Below are 23287 nucleotides of genomic sequence, written 5' to 3'. Positions count from 1 at the left end.
TGGTGACATCTTGAAAAATAAGCATATTACAGAGGAGGTGGTGCTGGGTGTTGTAGAACGCATAAAAGTGGATAAATCCCCTGGACCTCATCAGGTGTACCTTAGAACTCTGTGGGAAGCTAGGGAAGTGATTGATGGGCTCCTTGCTGAGATATTTGTATCATCGATAGTTACAAGTGAGGTACCGGAAGACTGGAAGGTGGACCATTGAGCCTATATCGGTGGTGGGCAAATTGTTGGAGGGAATCCTGAGGGACAGTATTTACACATATTTGAAAAGACAGTGACTGATTAGGGATAGTCAACATTGCTTTGTGTGTAGGAAATCATGTCTCTCGAACTTGATTTGAGTTTTTTGAAGAAGTAACAAAGAGGATTGATGCGGGCAGGGCGGTGGATGTGATCTATATGGACTTCACTAAGGTCTTCGACAAGGTTCCCAATGGGAGACTGGTTAGCAAACTTAGATCTCATAGAATACAGAGAGAACTATCCATTTGGATATAGAACTGGCTCAAAAGTAGAAGACCGAGGGTGGAGGTGGAGAGTTGCCTTTCAGACTGGAGGCCTGTGTGTGACCAGTGAGATTGGTGCTGAGTCCATTGCTTTTCGTCATTTATATAAATGATTTGGATGTGAACGTAGGAGGTATAGTTCGTAAGTTTGCAGATGATACTAAAATTGGAGGTGTAGTGGACAGCGAAGAAGGTTACCTCAGTGTACAACAGAATCTTGATCAGATGGGCCAATGGGCTGAGGAATGGCAGTTAATTTAGATAAATGTGAGGTGCTGCATTTTGGAAAGGCAAATCAGAGCAGGACTTATACAGTTAATAGCAAGGTCCTGGGGAGTGTTGCTGAACAAAGACCTTTGTGAAGGAGGTGTTTGGTATGCTTTCCTTTATTGGTTAAAGCATTGAGTATTGGAGTTGGAATGTATTGTTGCAGCTGTACAGGACATTGGTCCTTTTGGAATATTGTGTGCAATTCTGGTCTCAAGCCTATTGGAAGGATGTTATGAAACTTGAAAAGATTTACAAGGGGGTTGCTGGGTTTGAGTTGTTGGGAAAGGCTGAATAGGCTGGGGCTGTTTTCCCTGGAGGATCGGAGGCTGAGGGGTGACCTTATAGAGGTTTATAAAATCGTGAGGGGGATGTATAGGATAAATGGACAAGGTCTTTCCCCTGGGGTGGGGAATCCAGAATTAGAGGGCATAGGTTTAGGGTGAGGGTGAAAGATTTAAAAGGGACCTAAGGGGCAACTTTTTCATATAGAGGTTGGTGCGTGTATGGAATGAGCTGCCAAAGGAAGTGGTGGAGACTGGTACAATTGCAACATTTAAAAGGCATCTGGATGAGTATATGAATATTAAGTGTTTAGAGGGATATGAGCCAAGTGCTGGCAGATGGGACTACATTAGGTTATGATGGCTGGTTGGCACAGACGAGTTGGACTGAAGGGTCTATTTCCATGCTGTACATCTCTGATTTCTAATTGAAAAGAATCCAATTGCAAATTCCTGTAGCAAAAAACATTAGAGATGTCATGAAAGTCCAAATCTATTGTTTGTTTTCAGCACAGTCATGCTGCTTTTGAAGGTCTCACCCCAATCCCCCTTTGCTGTTTGTATTGTAGTGGAGAACAATGTGGAGGCTGTCGCAGGTCCAGCACAACTGAGCGACCGCACACATTCCAGGTGATTCTAACTGCGCGCCTGGCTTTGGAACTCAGTGCTGAGAATGAAGAAGAGATGGCTGACTGGATGCAGCACCTTTGTCAGGCAGTGTCAAAAGGGGTAAGTCAGCGACAGCTGCAATGAGATCCCAGTCACAAAAAGCACAAAATACATTTCCTGCAATTGAATAGAGTATGGTATTGCATCCATTATTTATTGCAGCTACTTTGTTTCATTCTGTGGCACTGTCTTTTCTGATTGCGAATATTAAATATCATATTTCTGTCTGCAAGTGACCAACCTTCAAAGGTGCTCTTTTTTTTTACAAAATGTATAATGTAGCATTTTTCCATGAAGGCTGAGATATAATGTATAGGCACTGGGCACCCTGCAGTAGTGCTCTCATGTACCTCTTCTTCATTATGAACCCAGATAGTCATAGTTACCATTCTAGACTATCCCATTTTTACCACCCATAATTCTGTCTTTAGAGAATCCAAAGAATCATGCATTTCATGAGGAATTACTGGATATTCAATTGTTGCATCCCTGGGATCAGCTAACCCAGCCCTAAAAATGGTCAGTTGCCCATCAGGACATTGTAAATATTTGAGGGCAGTGGAGCAGATGGAGATTCAATTTCTTTTCTGAGTTACTTATAAAGTAGGTATAGTCTGTCCCATCCTTTACAGTATAATAAATAGTGGTAGTGTTTGGCTTTACTTGACTTGCCCTCGCCAGCAGTTAAGGTCACGAAGGAATTGTAAAAAGGTGTGAATGCTATAATACTGAACACTGCAGAAGGTTAATGTTCCATTCTGTACTAGGACTCGCAAATGAGTGAAAAGAGATTGCTGTTGGGTAATCATTGCACTGATTGCCTGTTTGGTTATAGACATGATTTAATTATGACCTCACAAAACAATGTCTTTCATCCCTCTGTCCATATCCTGTAGCAGCTAATTCAACATTATCTGCCATTGTTAACTTTCTAAAAGCTCAATATTTGAAATACCCATAAATCCTTCTGTGTAGCAGAGACAATGTGTACACCTGGTGGAAGACAATAGCTTGTGTTAAATAACAGGCACTTTATGGTGTCATTGATATCATTGCATATGCAACAACTGTGATGACAGAGTCCACGGTGAATTTGATCCTTGAGTAGAGTGAGCAGACTGATTCCAGACTCTTCCACCTGAATTTTAGATTTTTATTTTGTTTGCCCTTCAGTTAGCAGTAACGGTTAAGCGTATTAACTGTTGTGTTGTCAGATCATTCCCCAGGGCATTTCACCCTCTCCATGCATCCCATGCTGCCTCGTTGTGACTGACAGGATGCTGTTTACTTGCCACGAGGACTCTCAGACCAGCTTCTTCCGATTATTGGGCAGCGCTGAGCTAACGAGTGTCAACAGCATCTCCACCAGCCCTGGCAGAGAGTACTGTGTGATGGTGGGTAACACTTCAGTATCTTATACTTAGTAATTTTCTTGTTAGAAAATGTTTTAATTTTGCAAATTTTGTTCCTGCCTCTGTTGCAAAGGATCTTATTGTTGCTGGGCTACAATTGATCATAGAATCCCTACAGTGTGGAATCAGGCCATTCGGCCCATTGAGTCCACACTGATCTTCTGAAGGGCATCCCACACCCAATCCATCCCCCGTCCCTGTAACCCTGCATTTCCCATGGGTAATCCACCTAGCATGCACATCTTTGGACTGTGGAAGGAAACCCAGGCAGATACCAAGAGAAAGTGCAAACTCCGCACAGACTGTCGCCCGAGGGTGGAATTGAACATTGGTCCCTGGCACCTTGAGGCAGTAGTGCTCACCACTGAGCCACCATGCTGACATAAATGTCCTGTGGTTTTCCTTAATTTACAGCATGGTGGGTGGAATTTTAAGTTGAGAAGGCAGAGGGCTGCGAGGGTCACCTACTGCAAAGAGTAGCAACTAAAGCTGTCTCCACAAATTGGTGAAAAGTTTATTCAGAATTGCAGTAGTTTTAAAATTATTGTTTCTGCTGTGCAGTTACAATGCTGTGTCTACACCTTATCGAAGCTCTACTCTGTTGACTTGCTTGGCATTGTACGTAGAATAAAGGAACAATCCTGATCATAGCTTTGTATATTTTGTAGAAGAAGCACAAATGATTTTAATGTATAATTCTTGAGATCTCCCTGAACCGTGAGAACTGACACTCTGTTTTTCTCAGGGCATGTGGCTATTTGTAACCCATCACTGGGAGTACAATCCAAGTTCACTTGCTTTTCCCTCAAGTTGAAAAATGCCTGTTCTCTGCTGTATTTATGACAAGAAAGTAACATTTAAGAAATGGCAAACTGCAGAGCAGTGGGACTTGAAGCATGAGGTTATACTGATTAGTGTTTGTGTTTTACTTTTTGTATTTTTTTAAATCTTCTTTCTCAGAGGCAACTGTCAGAGTGAGCAGAACCTCTGACACTCCTATTTGTTTTTATCCTTTCTTTCATTTCCACACTAATGCCTAACAGCAGTAGTGGTCATCTTTCCCCAGCACCCAAGTGTTTGTGTTTTAACTCTCAAGGTTGAGGAGCCCCTGCCAGTGTGATTGATTTAAGCTAAATAATTTAGTTACTATTGTGGTGAATTAATGATAAAATTCAAGAAATTACGTAGGGGTAGTTTTCTTAAGTAGCATGCGGCTGTTGGAAGGTGGAATATACAGGGGAACAATGAGCTCCACCTCCTAGTTTTCACAAATCAGTTGAAAGGTTGATCCCTCCACCAGAATCAACTGGCAATCCTTGATATTAGCAGCCACATAACTTCACAAATAATTTTCTCACAACAGAAATATGAGAAGAGAAGTAGAACTTTCAGCCCCTCATCTGTCCTGTTCTTTGGTTAAATTATGACTGATGTCTATCTTAAGCTCTCCTATTAAGTGAGGAGTTGAACTTGAGCTAAAGAAGAGTTGCAATATAAATTGGACATAAAATCCTGATCTTGAATAAAATATTCTAGTTTTTTGAATGCGCACTATCCCTACCCTGTCCAAAATTGGAATGGTGCAGCTACCATAGTTGGTATTATCCAACACTTAGATATCTTTTTAGTAGGCTAGATAATTGCCTGTTGTGCTGCTGCTGCCTTGTATTTCATTCTCGCTTATTCTAGTGTTTCTCAAATTGTGTTCTAGGAGATGTCTGATGATCAGAAATCTCCTCCGTGGTTCCTGTATTTCAGTTGTGCAGAAGAGCTGCAACGTTTTCTTGCTGCATTGAACATTGCATGGAGGAAGATCTATCAGGTAAGCTGGAATGTGCAGAATACTTCACCAGGTAATGAGCAGTGCAAGTAGTAGGATTTTACCTGCCATTGCATGTTCCTATCTCAAAAGGATAATCTCTCCTGTTATTTTGGGTTATTTAAGCTGTCTGCCAGACACTCCCCTGATGACCATGTTAATGCAATATGTCGTGCATTAAAAGTAGGGAAAGTCTCCAACTCAATCCCTATTGAGTTGTTTTCAGCTATCCACTATGATATTGGAGCAGTTTATTTAAACTCAACTGTGCTGTACTTTCCCCCTTCCTGGATTTGGAGCAAATATAGCAAAGCAGATTCCTGCTCGTAACTCTTATTCCAATATCTGTGTATAGTCCTTGGGTAAGGACAGGACTAGAACTTGAATCTATGCTTTTATTATTTTCAGTAGTGTTGCATTTTGACTTGTGTTAATTCTCCTTTCGAGGTGGATCTACCTCAGAAATCGCTTCAGGATCCCTCCATTCAGAAGAAATGTGATGATGCAGTTCTGCTCATTCGGACCACGTGGCAGCGAAGTGATAGTCTTTCACGTGGACGTGCTGAACGTGAACCATGGTGTTGAGCACCTTGGAACACTGGCCGTATGGTGCAATAATGCTGCAGCTGTTACTGACTTCCTGCATTTCCAAATGTGTGTGAGCAGTGGTCTTCCTGGAGGTGTGGAGAGGAATATGGGATGTAAAAGGAAGTGGTACCAATCCAAATGGACAAGCTGACAATTCTTTGGAAATACATCAATAATGTCATTTATTAGAAAGGATGAAGAGGAGGGAACGGAAGAGACATTGAATGAAACTCTGCTTATTGAGCTGGGAATAGGTGTGCTTTCACACTTACAATTGTGAAATGTGTGCATTCTCAATGAATTTGTCTGATGGCTTCACCAAGATACATTCAATGAACATCACATCTCTGAAAGGTTGTTGCCCAACTGCATGACTGTCTCCTTCAATAAGAGGTTTTTTTAATATATAAAGAGATGCTTGAGCAAAATCAAATCATTTCTTCTTTGGAGAAGTTCAAGGACTAGTGTGCAAAGATCAAGGGAACCTGAGAAACACTTCTCTCTGAATCACTGCCTTTTGTTGCTGAAACACTCACCTATGTTTCTAAAATGGAACAGGTGATGTTTTAAATGTCTTTGCATCCCAGTCTCTGAATGCCTACCTTGAGCTTCACTTTTAACAACTGTCTGAAGGTTTTAGGGAATTTTTGTTTTCACCAGTGTCAATAACTTAAAAGACTGGATATCATCATGTGATGTATAATCATAGCTTTGGGCTTTTCCAGATTTTAGGATCTAATTTTTAGAGACAAAAGTGCTTTTATTAAGTTATACTGTTTAGGTCTGGCTGCACTCCAGTCACTTTTAAATGAAGCCTCTTAAGGTTTAATCTGTAAATATGTTTCAGTTGTGTCCCATGAGGTCAGTGTCCCTAAAGCTCAGTTTCTGACCTCCTTCCTGGTAAATGGAGAATCTTGCACAAGATATTTTTCATTAATGGAGACTCTCTGGACTGTGGTTCCTATCTTTACATCTGGTGAAGCAACCACTACATCCTGTGCTTTAATTCAAGTGTAAAAGATGCTGTTTAAATGCAAATGCACTACTAGATTGAACCAATAATAGGTAATATGACAAAAGCATTTTATTTTCAGTGAGGTTGGATTTTTCCAGCTATATATCAGAAAAATCATATGCAAGAAATGGCAGGTAGGAAAGAGTTGTTGATCTGTAGCTCAAGTTAGGTGTTGTATTTTGAGTCCTGTCAAAAATTCAAAGCTTTCCCCATCTATATCATGTATTTTACTAAATGATTCGTTCATTTAAAGTACAGGTAGACAATCCTTTATCCGAAATCCTTGGGACCAGCTGTCTTTTGGATTTTGGAATTTTTTTTGGATAAAGGATTAAATTACATTTTCATAGTAAAATAAAAAAAATTACCAAACAGCAGACCTGCCTGTGATTACTACGAGTGCTGAGACAAAATTGACGCCTGCCCAGTGCTGGACAACACCTCTACATCACATCTGAGCGACGTGGGTGTGGAGTTGGGTTAACTGTTTGCATGCCAAACAACCTTGTTCTGGAGAGAAAAAGCTTCACGATAAATGTTCGGATTTCGGAATTTCAGATAAAGGATTGTCTACCTGTGGTAGTTCGAACCTGGAAACGGTTCCATTGCTGAGATTGTAGATAGGTAATAGACAATAGGTGCAGGAGTAGGCCATTCTGCCCTTCGAGCCTGCACCACCATTCAATATGATCATGGCTGATCATCCTTAATCAGTAGTGGAATAGTGTGCAAATAACAAATATATGCACCAATGTTTACAAGAGCTCTTGTATAACAGTAACATTTACAGTGGTATGTTTGAAAGTTTCTCAGGCAAAGGTACCAACTCCTAGGCCAGAAGGCCCAGGTCTATGCGGACCAAGTAAATCTCAGTGCTGTTTTCAGTCAGTTATTATCTGTATTGTATAACGATATAAACCTCTCTATTCTTTTGCTGCCACTAGGCACTGTGAATATACTGCAGTGTAGTGTTCATTACCCCATCTCAATCTAGTGGCAGTATCTCAATCTAGTTGCATAACATTTTGTAGTCTACCTCTATTTAGACACTAACCCAAGTATTGCTTGTTCCTGTGAGCTCAGCAGCAAATGTGCACATTTTTCCTTTTGCAATTTTTGAATTCTGAAGAAATATAGTAATATGCAGGCTGAGGGGATATTGAGATTTGGGCAAATAATGGTTTTTGCAGTTTAATGGAAACTCAGCTTTTGTTTCCTAGCATGATAACTTTATACTCTTCTGTCTGAGGCTTGCATTTGCTCTATAGTTCAGGATGATAATTCACCTCCCTGGTGACAACAGTTGACAAATGCTAAACTCAGGGTAGCTGATCAAGCGATCTATCGGTGTCTATGCAATAATAACCACCCAGAGCTGACACCCAAAAAAACAGGATCCTTGAAATCTTTTATCACAACAAGAATCAGAGCCCTTGGAAATCTGAATTTCAGCAGACTTCGTGTTCGTAGACTTTGCAAATTAAAATAAGCACCTTCATGATGGAGAAGAGGGAGAAAACTCTGAAGTCACTAATTTCTCTCGTCAAACTCTATCTAAGCTTCCTCTCTCCTAGCGTTAAATAATGCATTAGTGGCAGTTAAGATGTTTTCGAAATGCTTAACTCTATATAATTTTGTTCAGAACTGTTCAAACCTGATCATTGTATTGAGAAGTCACCTGATTATATTCTGATCAACCAAACTCAACTTGTAATCCTATTTGTTTTCTGCACTTTAATAGGCAGAAAGATTGCACGTTGTAGCTAGGGTACTGGCGAAGCATTATGTAAAAAAAATTTAAATAATAGACCTTATTCCTTGTGAATGCTTTATTTACATGCTTAAAAGCAAAAAAGTCATACTGACAACAACCAAAAGCCATATAGCTACAGCAAATGAGTGATTAAAACAATAAACCCAATATAACTAAATAGTAAAGGATTTAAAAACCAAGGATGTATGACTTTTTTTTTATCAGAGCCAAGCCACAGTTAGTATATTTTCAAAAGCACCAACATTGGCGTAATGGAAGGACTGAGTGGTTAATTAACACTGAATCAAAAATGTTTTTGAACCCTACAAGAACAGAAATGTACACCCTACTTTGGAGAGTCTGATCTGGTTAATCAATCTGTGCATTTCTTAGATCAATGTTTCCCAAACCCCCTTCTGTTGTGAAAGTTGCTGAAATAGTAGGCCTGTGGAAGTGGAAAGAAAAGCTGTTTACTCCAGAGTTTTTTCAGTCAAATGCATCTCCCTTTCCATTATGTTTTCCTGGACAGAATTGAGTAATTAAGCCATTCCCACTATTAAATGAACTTGGAGGGTGGAAAGGGGTCACACAGCTATTGATACTTGGTCAGAGATTCACAGCAGCTATTACTGCCTCAGAGTGAGGTTGTGACCCACAGTTTGGGAAGCTTTGACTTGGCAGTTGTGTAAAAATTAAATTCTATTTGCCACCATGTTTTTAAGCTCTGCAGATTGCACCTTGTTTTGTAAAACTCCCATGTTATACTGCCTCAACTGAGCGAGGATGAGTTGAAACCAAAAGGTGACCCATTACATTGACAAAGGACTGTGTAAATGTTCAGTCCATTAACTCCTGTATTTGAGTATTTCATAAACAATCCATAACTCTTGTACTTTTCATTTGTTAAAGTGAAGGGTCACCTAAAATGAAATCAGTATTAAAACTGGATTTTTAGAGGTGCAGATTTTTGGGATTCTGATATAGACTTGCTATATAATTTTAGATGCTTTTAGATTTTGATTTAACTAAACTCCCTCAGATCCTTGACTGATGTGAATCTTGACAACCCAAATGTAGGAATGTTCTTTTATTGCATTCTGCTTGTAAGATATTGTTTAAAGTTAAGTGTGAGGTTTCCTCTTTTCCACTCAATATCTCAGCAAGTTTAAGCATAGAGCAGCTGAGTCTTGCAAATCAGGAGGATTCTGGGTTCAGTATTTGATTCATGCTTGGAAAACTGATCTCTGGGATAGCAAATGAGGTGCTGGAGTTTGCAGTGATGTAGAATTCGCGAGGTTTCTACACTGACTGACTAGCACAAGAAAACAATGTACAGTATGTGGATCTTTGAGTCTTTGGTTGATAATGTTACTGATGTTTACTGGCATGTTTACAGGCAACATTTATTGCTCATCCTTAATTGCCCTTTAGAAGGAGTTGGTGTTCTGCTGCCTTGAACTGCTAATGCATTTGTATCTAAAATACTGCCCTTAGAATTGTACCTGATAACATATGCCCAATCCCACATTGAATTGTACCTAAAAGAAAGTCTACACTGGCACTTGTAAACCTACCCAAAAATAAGTCTTGTGCAAGAACCATAGAACAGTACGCAGCTGAAGCCATTCTGGTATCTGTGGAATTTAACACCTTCATTTAAGCTTCACTCATTAGTGGCATTCTCACTTGGTTCGTCAAACTTTACTCCAGAGCTTAGAACATTAACTCCTGTGATTTCCCAGTGCAGTATGGAGAAATGCTGCATTTACAGTTGCTGTCTTTCAGATGAGATGTTGACACACTACCCCACATTCCTGTCCAGATGGATGACATTTTTCAAAGAAAACCAGGATTGTTTGTGTCTCCTGAGCAAGACTTCTTAACCAATGCCACGAGAACCAAATCAACTGATCATTTATCTATGCTGTGTACAGGTTAGCTGTAGTTTTTGCCTACATAACAACAATGACAATACTTAAGTGGTCCTGAAGGTCTTAGGGACATCCTAAATCTAATGACATTTATGTAAGTTCCTTCCCCTGTCTTTTAGCAGGGAGGTGAATGATTGAAAGTTAAAAAGGAAAAGGATACTATACAAACAGTTACAGTGTGGAGATTCTAGATGAACACATACAATCGAGTAGGGTGCTAATATTCAAGTACACTAATTTGGTACACCATGTACTTCATTTAAAAAAAACTATTGTAATTTTATGCAAGTTATTAAAGAAAGGAAAATGCTGATAATATTGGATTCCGTATGTACTGGAATCATCAATTTCCATAGGACTACAGTTAGGTTGGGATTTTTAGAAGCAAGGTTAATGTGTGATTGTTGGAATCTTGTACAGAGGTGTTGGATTAAATGTTCAAAAAGAACTGCGATTTGTTCTCTCTCCATATATACACAAATAACCACCCCATGTGCAAGGGCATTTAAGAATATGTGGTATATTTTGTTTTGCAAGAGTTTTCATCTTGTAAGATATTTATGTGATGCAGAGTGTCACAGTTCTCCACCTTGAAGTCTTTGTTTTATGTAGTGTCCAAAAACGGCCCTGATTGCAATTTGTAATGTGTGAATGATGAACACCTTACTAACTTGGTCCATGTTATTTTGTTACTGAACCCACAAAGTGAAATGTTCTTATCTTTTTAATGAGATTTGCTTTTGTATGCACTGTAGGTTTTTTTTTGTTACTCCAATCTAGAGGTCAAAGTTTACTGGTTCTAGAAGTAGAAAACTCCACAGTAGATATTGCACCAATCTGAGCTAAGTAGAATTGTTAGATAACTTAAATGATAATATGTTACAATAAGGTTTTTATTCCCAATTGTGGAAAATGAAAGTATCTAATCATTTAAAATATTTCCAAGTGCTTTGTAAAAAGTGGGGTTAGTGTCCTTTTATAGGAATGATGTCCTGTTCAAGCATTTATGGTTGTGACCTGATTGTGTTGTTAATTACTTTGATTCATAAGCATAGATCAGAGACTATTTAATATGTTGCAGCATTAAATCAAGAAAGGCTTCATATTTGTGTAAAAACACCTCATGATTACTCTTAGCAAGTTGTCTACTATCTTGAGATATTGAACCTTGAAATTAGACCTTTACACTACCCGCTCAAATCCTTCAGTGTCTAAGCTAAAGAAGGTATTCTGTTAAACTTCAGGTGACTGTTAGGTAATCTGTGTACAGCAAGAAGAAAGCTACTTTAATTGAAACGTTAGTCATTGTATTTAAGCAAAGGGGCTATTAAACTGTGCCTTGAATCCAATCCATTTTCTATGTTTACAACTTTTTAAAATTAGATTTAATTCCCTACTGTGTAGAAACTAGGAAATTAAATTGCTCTTTAACCAGAAGATTGAGGAGCTGTAGCTAATCAATTTTGCCCCAAGGTCTGAGCCCTCAAATCCAGTGTAATCACAGTCAATACAGAAACATGACATTGTCTTGGTGTGAAAATATACCAGGGAAACAGCAAGCCTGGAAAGGGCAAAGAAAGGTTGATTTAAAGACGTTTAAGATTTTCTTTTCCTTTACATTGCTCTTTCTTTTAAAATAAACAGTACTCCTCTAAACACCAGAAAGATATCTTGGGCTTAAAACTTTAAACAAACTTATGAGTCATTAATAGTAGTTCTGTGGTGATAAACTAGTTAATTTCAATGAGGAATTATTAGATCAATTTACCTGACTGCAGATATGAAAATTGGTTCCATCCCATCTCAAAATAATGAATAACAAAGTGTGTTTTGCCAGTGATTAGGTGTTGCATTGTCCCCATCACATGACAAGTAAAGCTAACTTGGTTTAGTTTGCCTACCATTGGTCTATAGATTTTTGCATCTTTTTTCCTGCCTTTGCTATATTACACCTGTATTAATATCATTGAGTAATATGGTGAGATAAAACAGACTGAAAAAGACTGATCATCTATTATATAACTAATATTGAATAGTACAACTTTTGAGGCATAAGTAATTCGACAGATCCTGGAGAATTTTCACTACTTGTGTAATATACTATAACCTAAAAGTGTGTACATTAACGTTGATGCAATCTTCAGGAGTCCAGTACTTATGATACTTATCAATGCATGTTTTGTGTTTATACAATGTAAATGCAGTGTTTATTGTATATAACTTAATGTAAATAGAATGGAATTAATAAAGGTATTGATCTCCTTTTTCCTGTCCGAAAGAGAAAAACCTTTATTGTTCTGTTTTCATCAGAGGTGTATCTCTATGCATCTTCATCGACGTACTGTCTTTGGGGAGACAGTCTAAAAAACATTTAGTTCAAGCGCAATTAGGAATAGGCGACATATCCTGTGAAACAGTAAATGGATGACCTGGCCGCTCTCCTGTGTCATTGCCCCGCTTGGGAGTGACAGTGGGTGCGATTCCTTCAGGGGCGCGGTGCAATGCCCGCTTCCCATTGGCTTCCTCTGTGGGGGTGTGCATGTAAGGGGCGGGCCGAGTGGTGAGCGACGTGCTCCCGAGTCCCAGCTTACCGGCAATCGCCTCCGGTGCTCGGAGCGGCGTGTCCGCTGTCATCCCAGCCCCGGAGGGGGACTGGCTGGGCGCGGCGCGTCCTGGCCCGGACCGGGGCGATGCAACAGCGGAGGCAGGCGCTGGACTTCGCGCTGGGCGGCGCGGCGGCGGCCGGGGCTTGTGTGCTGACCAACCCGCTGGAGGTGGTGAAGACACGGATGCAGCTTCAGGGTGAGCTCCGCGCCCGGGGCTCCTACCCCCGGCTCTACCGCAACGCCTTCCACGCTCTGGTGCTGATCGCCCGGGAGGACGGGCTGCTCGGGCTGCAGAAGGGGCTGGGGGCCGCCATCCTTTACCAGGCGCTGATGAACGGGGTCCGGCTCGGCGCCTACTCGCAGCTGGAGGCGCTGGGTTTCACCCGGGATCAGGGCGGCAGAGTGAGCACCAGCTGCAGCATCGCGGCCGGGGCAGCTGCCGGAGCCATGGGCGCTGTGCTGGGTAGCCCTGCCTATCTGGTGAGTCCCTTGGTGTTTGCTGTCACCTGACACTGGGGCTTGTTTATCCCTGCCCTGATCACATTTCCTTCCACAGGTGCTGCCGGATCTGCTGTGTGTCTTCAGGATTTTCTGTTTTTTTTTAAGATAGATTCCCTACAGTGTGGAACAGGCCCTTCGGCCCAACAAGTCCACACCGACCCTCCGAAAAATAACCCACCCAGTCCCATTTCCCTCTGACTTAATGCACCTAACGCTGGGCAATTTAGCATTTGTTTTCATCTTTTTTTGTTTACTACTTATCTCCAACATCCAGTGTGTTTTGCATTATTCCAACCCCGCGTCACCCAGTCAGTGGTTATTTCTGGCTAAACTTGCAGAGTTGTTCACGTTCAGCAGCAATGCTTGTCAATAATATCAAAACTCGGGGTCATTAGTTTAAGGTGACTGAACAAGTCCAACTCGGTTTCTCTTACCCAGGTTTCCAGTTTATACCGGCGCATGTCTGACAGTGTTTGGTGAAGAGTAGAACATAGGGTTCTGTTTCTTCTTATAAATGACACTGGAGTTTCGATTTTTTTTTTGAAAACCAGACTTGGCCAGAGTGAGGTTATTTTGCGATTGTTAATAATTGTTAATAATTGGGCAAAAGAAATTGGACAGAATCGGTATCCGAGGCTGTGGCTTTCGCCTTGTCTCAGAGTATAAAGGCTGATTATTAATTGCTATGTATTCTTCATTGTAGTTTATCTTGCTGAGTGATAATTTTGTGCAGTAGACTGTACTTGGTTGATGTGATCTGAGCTAGAACAAATGGAATGAAAGTAGTGCGATTTTCCCCTCTGCGTAATTACATCTTGCACCTTTTGACTTCCACGAGTAAAAGAACCTTTGAAACGACAGATAGCGTCATGTGCCCCTTGCCCTGGTAGGTAATTTGTAATAACTTTATGAATCTAATGAAGATTAAACTGAGATTATACTTAATAAACTGGAATGGATGCAAAAAAATATTACAAGGACGTTACCGAGACGGAAAAGCTGATTTCTCAGTTATATTTAGCCTGGGGCTGCTTTTCCCTGGGCTGAGAGGTGACCTTTATAGAGGTTTATAAAATCACGAGGGCATAGATGAGGTGAATACCAAGGCTTTTCCCCAGGGTAGGTGAGTCCAAAACCAGAGGGCATAGGTTTAAGGTGAGGAGGGAAAGAATTAAAAGGGACTTGAGGGGTAACTCCATCACACAGAGGATGGTGTGTGTGTTTTGAACGAGCTACTGGAGGGAGTGGTAGAGGTGAATGTAGTTACAACATTTAAAAGACACTTGGACAGGTACATGAGTAGGAAAGGTTTAGAGAGATATGGGACGAGTTCAGTTTAGGAAATCAGGTCGGCATGGATGAGTTGGCCGAAGGGCCTTTTTCTATGCTGTATGACTGTGATTCATAAACATGTGGAAATTGAAATAGTTTTACAGCACAGGCTCTGAAAGGAACATTTTAAAGGAAAACCGTACCACCTTGGTATAAAAACTCCACTAACATCACAAAAGCTTCCTCCATCACCACCAGTAATTTGACACAATCACCGAGTGGCATAGACTTATAGAAACAGACCCTTCGGTCCAACTCTTCCATGCTGATCAGATATCCTAAACTAATCTAGTCCCATTTGGCAGCATTTGGTCCATATCCCCAAACCCTTCCTATTCGTATACCCATCCAAATGCCTTTTAAATGTTGTAATTGTACTCCACCACTACTACTGGCAGCTCATTCCATACACACACCACTGTGTGAAAACGTTGCCCCTTAAGTCCCTTTTAAATCTTTTCCCTCTCATGCTAAACTTATGCCCTCTAGTTCTGAACTCCCACCCCAGGGAAAAGACCTTGTCTATTTACCCTATCCATGCCCCTCATGATTTTATAAACCTCTATGATGTCACCCCTCAGCCTGCAACGCTCCAGGGAAAATAGCCCCAGCATATTCAGCCTCTCCCTTTTGCTTAAATCCTCCAACCCTGGGAACATCCTTGTAGGTCTTTTATGAACCCTTTCAAGTTTCACAACATCCATATTCTATCATCTCATGTCAGGTAACCACTGAACAGTGATAAGCATCATTTTGAAGGATGTTGGTGTCATCAACATGCTGACAGCACAGTAGAGTGGAAACAGTGGGATTGATAAGACCAGCAATGCCTTGGTATATTTTTGAAATGATTATACTTTTTAGATTACCCTAATACACATTTTTGCCTCACCTTGAGGAACAGGGGAGCATTCCATGCCCTTAGTTTGGAAAAAAAAGGTTTTGCAGTGTCAGTGGCCATTTTTTTCAGTTTCGATGCCCTTGGCCCATGTATTTGCCACCTTTTCCTGCTTCCAGAAACTCTCAGGACACCACCCAGAACAAAGCCGCCTGCTTTGATTGGTATCATATCCACAAACATTTACTCCCACCCCAATGCTCAGTGTTACATCTACAAGATGCACTGCAGAAATTTTCCAAGGGTCCTTAGCATCTTCCAAACCCACAATCATTACATTGAGAAGGACAAGAGCAGCAAATAACTCAGCACTGTACTTTGCTGTACTCAGTAAAGATCTCACTTTTGTTCCTGAACAACTCTTTTAACTCCTTTCACTTTCTTCAGATCAAAGATGTGGCCATGGGAACTTGCATGGGACCCAGTTGTGCCAGTCTCTTTGTGGGTATGTGGAATGTTCTTTACTCCAGTCCTACTATGGCCTCCACCCATGATGCTGTTTCCCTCTCATGTCCAGAATTGGAAAAGAAAATCATTTTCGCTTCCAGTTTCCACCCTGTTCTCACCTTCACCTGGTTCATCTGTGACTACTCCCTTCCCTTCCTCAACAATACCTATTTGCAGTTCTGTGGATAGGTTCTCCACTAATGTCCACTATAAACCAACTGACTCCCACAGTTACCTTGATCATACACCCTCACACCCTGCTTCTCGTAAAGACTCTATTCCATTCTCTCAGTTCCTCCATCTCTGTTGTATCTGTTCCAGTGATGCCAGCTTTGACGAGGGGGCCTGCAACTGAGGATTTCCCAGCGCCCTTGTTGACAGAGCCCTCAGCTGGGTCTGATCCATCTCCTGCACTTCAGCCCTCACCCCCTCTCTTTCCTCCCATAACAGTGATTGGAGTCCTCTTGTCTTCATCTACTATCACACCAGCATCCACATTCAAAGGATCAATAGCTGCCATTTCACCATCTCCAGCAGATGCCACCACTCAATACCTATTTCTCTTTCTTCCTTTGTCAGCGTTCCATAGGGTTTTTCCATGTTGGACACCTGGTCTATTCCTCCTTCACTTTCAACAAACCCACCTCATAGCCCCATGGAATATTCCCCTTCCAGGTATGCTTTCTAGCTGAAACAACACTTTACCTGCACGTCATTTGTAGGCGGCACGGTGGAACAGCAGTTAGCACTGCTGCCTCACAGCGCCGGAGACCCGGGTTCAATTCCCGACTCAGGCGACTGACTGTGTGGAGTTTGCACGTTCTCTGCGTGGGTTTTCTCCGGGTGCTCCGGTTTCCTCCCACAGTCCAAAGATGTGCAGGTTAGGTGAATGGGCCAGGATAAATTGCCCGGGGTGTTAGGTAAAGGGGCAAATGTAGCGGTATGGGTGGGTTGCGCTTCGGCGGGTCGATGTGGACTTGTTGGGCCTATTTCCACACTGTAAGTAATCTAATCTAATCTAATCATTCAATCTAGTCTATTGTATTTGCTGCTCACAATGTGGTCTTCTCTACATTGGGGAAACAAAGCACAGATTGTGTCCACAAAAATGACCTTTGTCTTCTAGTTGCCTGCGATTTCAATACGCCATCATGTTCCGTGGCCAACGTCTGTCTTGAGCTTGCTGCAGTGCTCCAGCGAAGCTGGAAGAATGGCACTTAATGTTCTGCTTGGGAACCTTCTGCTGAACTTGATAGAGTTCATTGTTAAGGCTTGAGCACCTCCTCACGTGTCCTTACCCGATCTTGTCATCACGTGGGTCATCACCCCCAACAACCCATTATCAGCCAACAGTGGTCCCCTTTAGCGGCTATTCATTCCTCCAGGCTAACATTTATCCAGTCCTTTGCCTAACCGTTTCCTCTGTCTCTCTGGGCTCCATCTTTACTTAACATTTAGTTCTCCTTCTTTCATCTCCATCTCCACCCACCACCCCCAAATCATCCATGTTCCAGCCTTTTCCTGGGTACAGTCAGTTCTGAAGAAGGGTCACTGGACTGGAATGTTAATTTTGCTTTCTCTCCACCGATGCTGCCACACCTGTTATTCTTAATTACATCCTTCATTTGTATTAGTTTCGCATTCTTGCTGAATTAGTTACAACCTGCTACCTCAGTAGCAGTGTTTGCTAAATGAGGCAGTGGTAATAGCTGTTCACTGTGAGGATCCCAGTAATATTAATGAGGTCACGGTGATTGTTAGCCTACGTATTTGTGACCATTGTGAGTTACTATGAGAAGCAATAGCAGAAGCTACCGGTGTGAAGGGGTCTGGTGACTTTGTGCAAGATTCCTGAAACACAGGTCATTATAAGAAATTCCAGTAGCAGCTGCTGGTCTGAAGAACTGCTGCACCAAGGAGCAGTTTGTGTTTTATTTGGTTTAGTTAATGGATCTTAGAGATAGAACTTCTGTGGTCACTTTGTGTTGGCAGATCCATTCTCAGAGATCTTTATGAAAATACTTACTACGTCATTTGAATGCCACCAGGAGTTCTGTACCCTCCTCTCTCATATATTTGTATGAAATAGGAGCAGGTTTAGGGCAATCGACCTTTGACCCTGCTGTGCCAGTTGACAAGATCGTGGCTGATCCGATTGTAGCCTGACATGGAGGCAATTACCTCTGTCTTAAAAATATTCAACAACATTCCCTCCAAACCTTTTTCTGGGGAAAAGAGTTCCATGGGTGTTCAAACCTCAAAGGAAAAATAAATCTTCTCATGTCCATCTTAAAAAGACTTTTTATGTGTTTGTGTCATTTGTCCACTAGTTCTAATCTCTCCCACAATGGGAAATCATCCTTTCAGCATTCACCCTATTAAGGCCACTCAGTCTTATAAAATAAAAATGCTAGAGAAATTCAGAAAGTCTGGCAACATCTGAGAAGAGAGAAAGTTAACATTACCAGTCTAATAGGATTCCTCTGCCAAAGAAGAGTCATACTGGACCTGAAATGTTAACTCTGTTTCTGTAGCACATATTTCTATTTCCTATTTCCAGGAGTATTCTGCTTTTATTTCAGGATTTTATGCATTTCAAAACAGCACCTCTCAATCTTCTAAACTCCAAAGGATTTAAGCCCAACCAGTTGAAGCTTTCTTCATAAGAAACCTCTCCTTCCCAGGAATCACTCTAAGTTACTTTGTCTGAGCTTCTAATGCAGTTATGTTCTTTCTTAAGTAAGGCTACAATAGCAGATCAGAGGCTAGGAATCCTGATGGGAGTAACTCGCACTCTGACTCCCCAAAAGCCTGTCCACCATCTTCAAGGCACAGTCAGGAGTGGGATGGAATACTTCCCATTTGCCTGGATGGGTGCAGTTCCCGGAGCACTCAGGAAGTTTGACACCATCCAGGACAAAGCAGCTCATTTGGCACCACATCCATAGGACTCACTCCCTCCTCCACTGACATTCAGGTGGTGGCAGTAGCAATCACTCATTGACGAGTATTATTGTTCACCCAGGAAATTTGGTTCTATGTGGACACTTTACGAGGGATATCTTTTAACATAGGAATCAGCAGACACCTTATCTTTGACAGAAGGTAATTCCAGTTCCTGTGGCAAGGAAACCTGAACGACTGGGTATTTCCCTACTGCTGTAGCCTTTAGCCACTGCTGCAGCTGTTTGTGTCACACAAGTACCTTCCACCTGGATCTCCATGGAAGATTTGTTTTGGATCACAATTTGGTGAGAACTTCTGACTGTAACACCTTAGGGATCAACAGAACACTCGAGCAACCCCACCACAGCAAGCTCTCAATGCATCCATAGAAAGTTGACGCTCCGTAACAGCAGTAACTCTACAAAGTGAACCAAGGGTCCTCAGACAGTTTTCCAACCCCATGACCACCACCATCTGGAAAGGTAAGATATGTATATTCCCATCCAAGCACTGAGCATCCTGACTTGGGAATATATTGCCATTCCTTCTGTGTTACTGGCTCAAAATCCTGGATTTCCACCCTAACTGCATTGGAGCTCTACATTATGTTGTGTGCCATTTTAATTACCCACATTACAGAAAGCAAGTAATTGCTCTGGAGAGAATGCAGAGAAGAGTTGTTCCAATGTTGCCAAGGCTGGAGAATTATAGCTACAGGGAGAGGTTGGAGAGGTTGGTGTTGTCTTCCTTGGAACATAGGAAGCGGGGTGACATGATTGAGGTGTATAAAATTGTGAGATATAGAGCAGACAGGAGCAACCTGTTGCCCTTGCTAGGGAGTTCAAAAAAACAGGAGTCGTAGATTCAAACTAAGTGGCAGAGTAATTAGAGGGGATGTGAGGAAAACCATTTTACACAGAGGGTGGAAGGTATCTGGAATTCACTGCCTGAGCTGGTGGTGGAGGCAGAGACACTAAACTCCTTTAAGAAGTATCCGGATCTGGACCTTCAGTACTGTAAGCTGTAGGGCAATGGGCCGTGTGCAGGAAGATGGGATTAGAAAAGGCATCTGTGTGTCTTTGTGTCATCATGGACGAGATAGGCCAAATGGCTCCATTATTTACTATATCATTTCTATGGTTCAACAGCAAATGAACTGCAGCAGCTCACCACCACCTTCTCAAGGGCAACTAGGGATGGACTATAAATACTGGATCAGCCAGTGAAGCCTACATCCCATGAATGAATGAGGAAAAAAAAATCCAATATATACACTTGAAGTGTAATTCCTGCTATTATCTTGATAACATGACAGCCTACAATAAGGTAGCTACTCATCTGCTTCTGAGTCCTGTTACATTAAAGAAGTATGATTATCAGGATATTGGCACATCTCCTTGCTATTCTGAGTAATGGAGCGGTAGCAATTAGACAAGTGTATGCAAGTACTATCATTGGTCAGAACCAGTCTCTGGGGCTTTGAATTTATCATCAATAGGTCCTAGTAAACCATCAATGATAAAATAATTGGCCCTTAGACATACAGCTGAAACCCCACAAATCTGAAAATGGTAAGAAGGTCAAAAGGTGCGAGTGTTATGCGAATTTATAGTTTTTAAACAAAAAGTGATTGTGCCTAGAACTTCATAAAAACACTCAATGAGGCTTGAGCTGGAGCATTATGGACAATTCTGGGCCTCACATTTTGAGAAACAGGGTAAGGTTTTAGAAAGGATACCAAAATATGTTTATCAGGACGTTGTCAGCAATGAGGGAATGAATTTTTGTGGAAAGGTTTAAGAAGTTAGGATGTTTCTCTTTAAAACCAAAAAAGGTTGTGTTTTGAAAGCACTATTTCTGTCCTAGTATCGGATATGTTGGCATCTTTTTCTCTTTCTCTGTTTCATTCAATTTTTCCAAGAAGACCGGAGGCATCATTTATTAATTTCAAGCACTTACACCTGAGACAGGTGGTGTTGAAAATGATATCCCATTATAGGAACTTCCAAAAGTTGATTGGCTGTTCACAGATTGGGAGACTTTTAAAACGAGATAATGAGAGTTCAGAGACAATATGTTCCTGTTATGGTGAATGGCAAGGCTGGAAGGTGTAGAGAATGCTGGATGACTCGAGAAATTGAGACTGTAGTCAAGAGAAAAAAGGCATAAATCAGGTATACACAGCTGGGATCAAGTGAATCCCATGAAGAGTACAAAGGCAGTGGGAGTATACTTAAGAGGGAAAGCTGGAGGACAAAAAGGGTTCGTAAGATAGCGAGATTCCAAAGAGATTCCATCAAAGCATTAAGGCAACACTGTAATTAGGGAGAGAATAGGGCCCCTAAAATATCAATGTAACCATCTATGTGTGGAACCACAGGACATGAGTGAGATACTAAATAAAATTTCATGTCAGCATTTACTGTGGAGAAGGATATGGAAAGTAGGGAACTTATGGAAATGTCTTTAAAAGAGTTAATATTGCAGAATAAGAGCTGCTGGAGGTCTTCAAACGCATAAAGTAGATAAATTCCAGGACCTGATGAGGTGTTTCCCAGAACTTTATGGCAAGCTAGGGAACAGATTGCTGGGACCCTTGATATTTGTGTTATCACCTGCCATGGGTGAGGTGTCGGAAGACTGGAGATTGGCTAATGTGGTGCCATTATTTAAGAAAAGCTGTAAGAAAAAGCCAGGGAACTACAGACAATTAAGCCTAACATTGGTGGTGGGTAAGTTGTTAGATAGGATTCTGATGGACAGGATTTACATGCATTTGGAAAGGCAAGGACTGAGCAGGGATAGTCAGCATGGCTTTGTAAGTGGGAAGTTGTGTTTCACTAACTTGATTGAATTTTTTGAAGAGGTGACAAAGAAGATTGATGAAAGCAGAGCGGTATACATTGTCTTTATAGACTTCAGCAAAGAGTTTGACAAGGTTCCGCTTGGCAGACTAGTTAGTAAGGTTAGATTACATGGGATCCAGGGGCAGGTAGCCAGTTGGATGCAAAATTGTTTTGAAGGTGGGGAGTTGGGGAGGGTTGTTTTCCAGACCAGAGGTCTGTGACCAGCGACGTGCCGCAAAGATCGGTGCTGGGTCAACTGCTTTTCGTTATTTACATTAATGATTCAGATGTGAATATAAGAGGTAAGGTTAGTAAGTTTGACACCGAAATAGATGGTGCAGTGGTCAGTGGTGTAGATTATCTCAGAGTACAAACCGGACCTTGCTCAGATGGGCCAATGGGCTGAGGAATGGCTGAGGAGTTTAATTTAGATAAATGTGAGGTGTCGCATTTTGGAGAGGCAAACCAGGGCAGGACTTATACAGTTAATAGTAGAGCTCTGTGGAGTGTTGCCAAAAGAGGCCTAGACTTGCAGGGGCATAGTTACTTGCAAGTGGAGTCGCAGGTAGACAGGGTGGTGAAGAAGACATTTGGCACACTTGCCTTCATTGGTTGTAATACTGAGTATAGGAGTTGGGATATCATGTTGCAGCTGTACAGGACATTAATGAGGCCACTATTCAAGTAATGTATACAAGTCTACTTGCCCCTCTATAGGAAAGATGTTGTTAAACTTTAGATGGTGCAGTAAAGATTTACAAGGATGTTGCCGGAATTGCAGAGTTTCAGTTATAGGAAGTGGCTGAGTAGGCTTGGGTTTTTTTACCTGGAGCATCAGAGACTGAAGGGTGACCTTACAGGGGTTTATAAAATCATGAGGGGTATGGATAGGGTGAATAGCCAAGGCATTTTTCCTAGGGTGGGGGAGTCCAAAACTGGAGGACATAGAGACATAGACATAGCGCTTCACAGGAGGCTCCCAAGCACTGAGGATGTCACCTAGAAAGGGGACGAAACGTTTGCAACAAAAACTCCCAGCTCGGCGAACAGAACCACAACAACGAGCACCCGAGCTACAAATCTTCTCACAAACTTTGGAGGACATAGGTTTAAGGTGAGAGAGGAAAAATTTAAAAGGGACCTAAAGGGCATCGTTTTCCACATAGAGGGTGGTGTGTCTATGGAACCAGCTGCCAGAAGGAGTGGTGGAGGTGGTTACAATTACAACATTTAAAAGGCATCTGGATATATACATGAATAGGAAGGGTTTAGGGGGATATGGACCAAATGCTGGCAAATGGGACTAGATCAGTTTTGGATACCTAGTTGGTACAGATGAGTTGGACTGAAGGGTCTGTTTTTATGCTCTCTGCTTCCATGTTGGGCTAATAGAGTTGATGAGAGATTTTGACACAGTAGACAGAGAAAAAAAAAAATCCATCTGACAAATAGTGTGGG

At 41.6% G+C, this 23287-nt stretch overlaps 2 protein-coding genes across 5 annotated transcripts in view; both read left to right on the top strand.

The window, feature by feature from the left end:
• plekhm2 (pleckstrin homology domain containing, family M (with RUN domain) member 2) overlaps positions 1-12488 on the top strand; it is a 67182-nt gene extending 54694 nt beyond the window's left edge. For all 3 annotated transcript variants that reach the window (XM_060851822.1, XM_060851821.1, XM_060851820.1), the window contains 4 exons: positions 1636-1795; positions 2950-3129; positions 4859-4969; positions 5414-12488. In XM_060851822.1, coding sequence (XP_060707805.1) covers positions 1636-1795; positions 2950-3129; positions 4859-4969; positions 5414-5551 — 589 coding nt within the window. In that variant the 3' untranslated portion in view covers positions 5552-12488. The remainder of the gene's footprint in view (positions 1-1635; positions 1796-2949; positions 3130-4858; positions 4970-5413) is intronic.
• A 360-nt stretch (positions 12489-12848) lies between these two features.
• Positions 12849-23287, top strand: part of LOC132833624 (solute carrier family 25 member 35-like) — a 32185-nt gene continuing 21746 nt past the window's right edge. For both annotated transcript variants that reach the window (XM_060852031.1, XM_060852032.1), the window contains exon 1: positions 12849-13339. In XM_060852031.1, the coding sequence (XP_060708014.1) occupies positions 12944-13339 (396 nt within the window). In that variant the 5' untranslated portion in view covers positions 12849-12943. The remainder of the gene's footprint in view (positions 13340-23287) is intronic.

Source organism: Hemiscyllium ocellatum, chromosome 37 (assembly GCF_020745735.1).
Source record: "Hemiscyllium ocellatum isolate sHemOce1 chromosome 37, sHemOce1.pat.X.cur, whole genome shotgun sequence".
Taxonomy (NCBI): Eukaryota; Metazoa; Chordata; class Chondrichthyes; order Orectolobiformes; family Hemiscylliidae; genus Hemiscyllium; species Hemiscyllium ocellatum.
The sequence above is the reverse complement of the archived record's forward strand: the minus strand, read 5'-3'. Positions and strand labels throughout refer to the sequence as shown.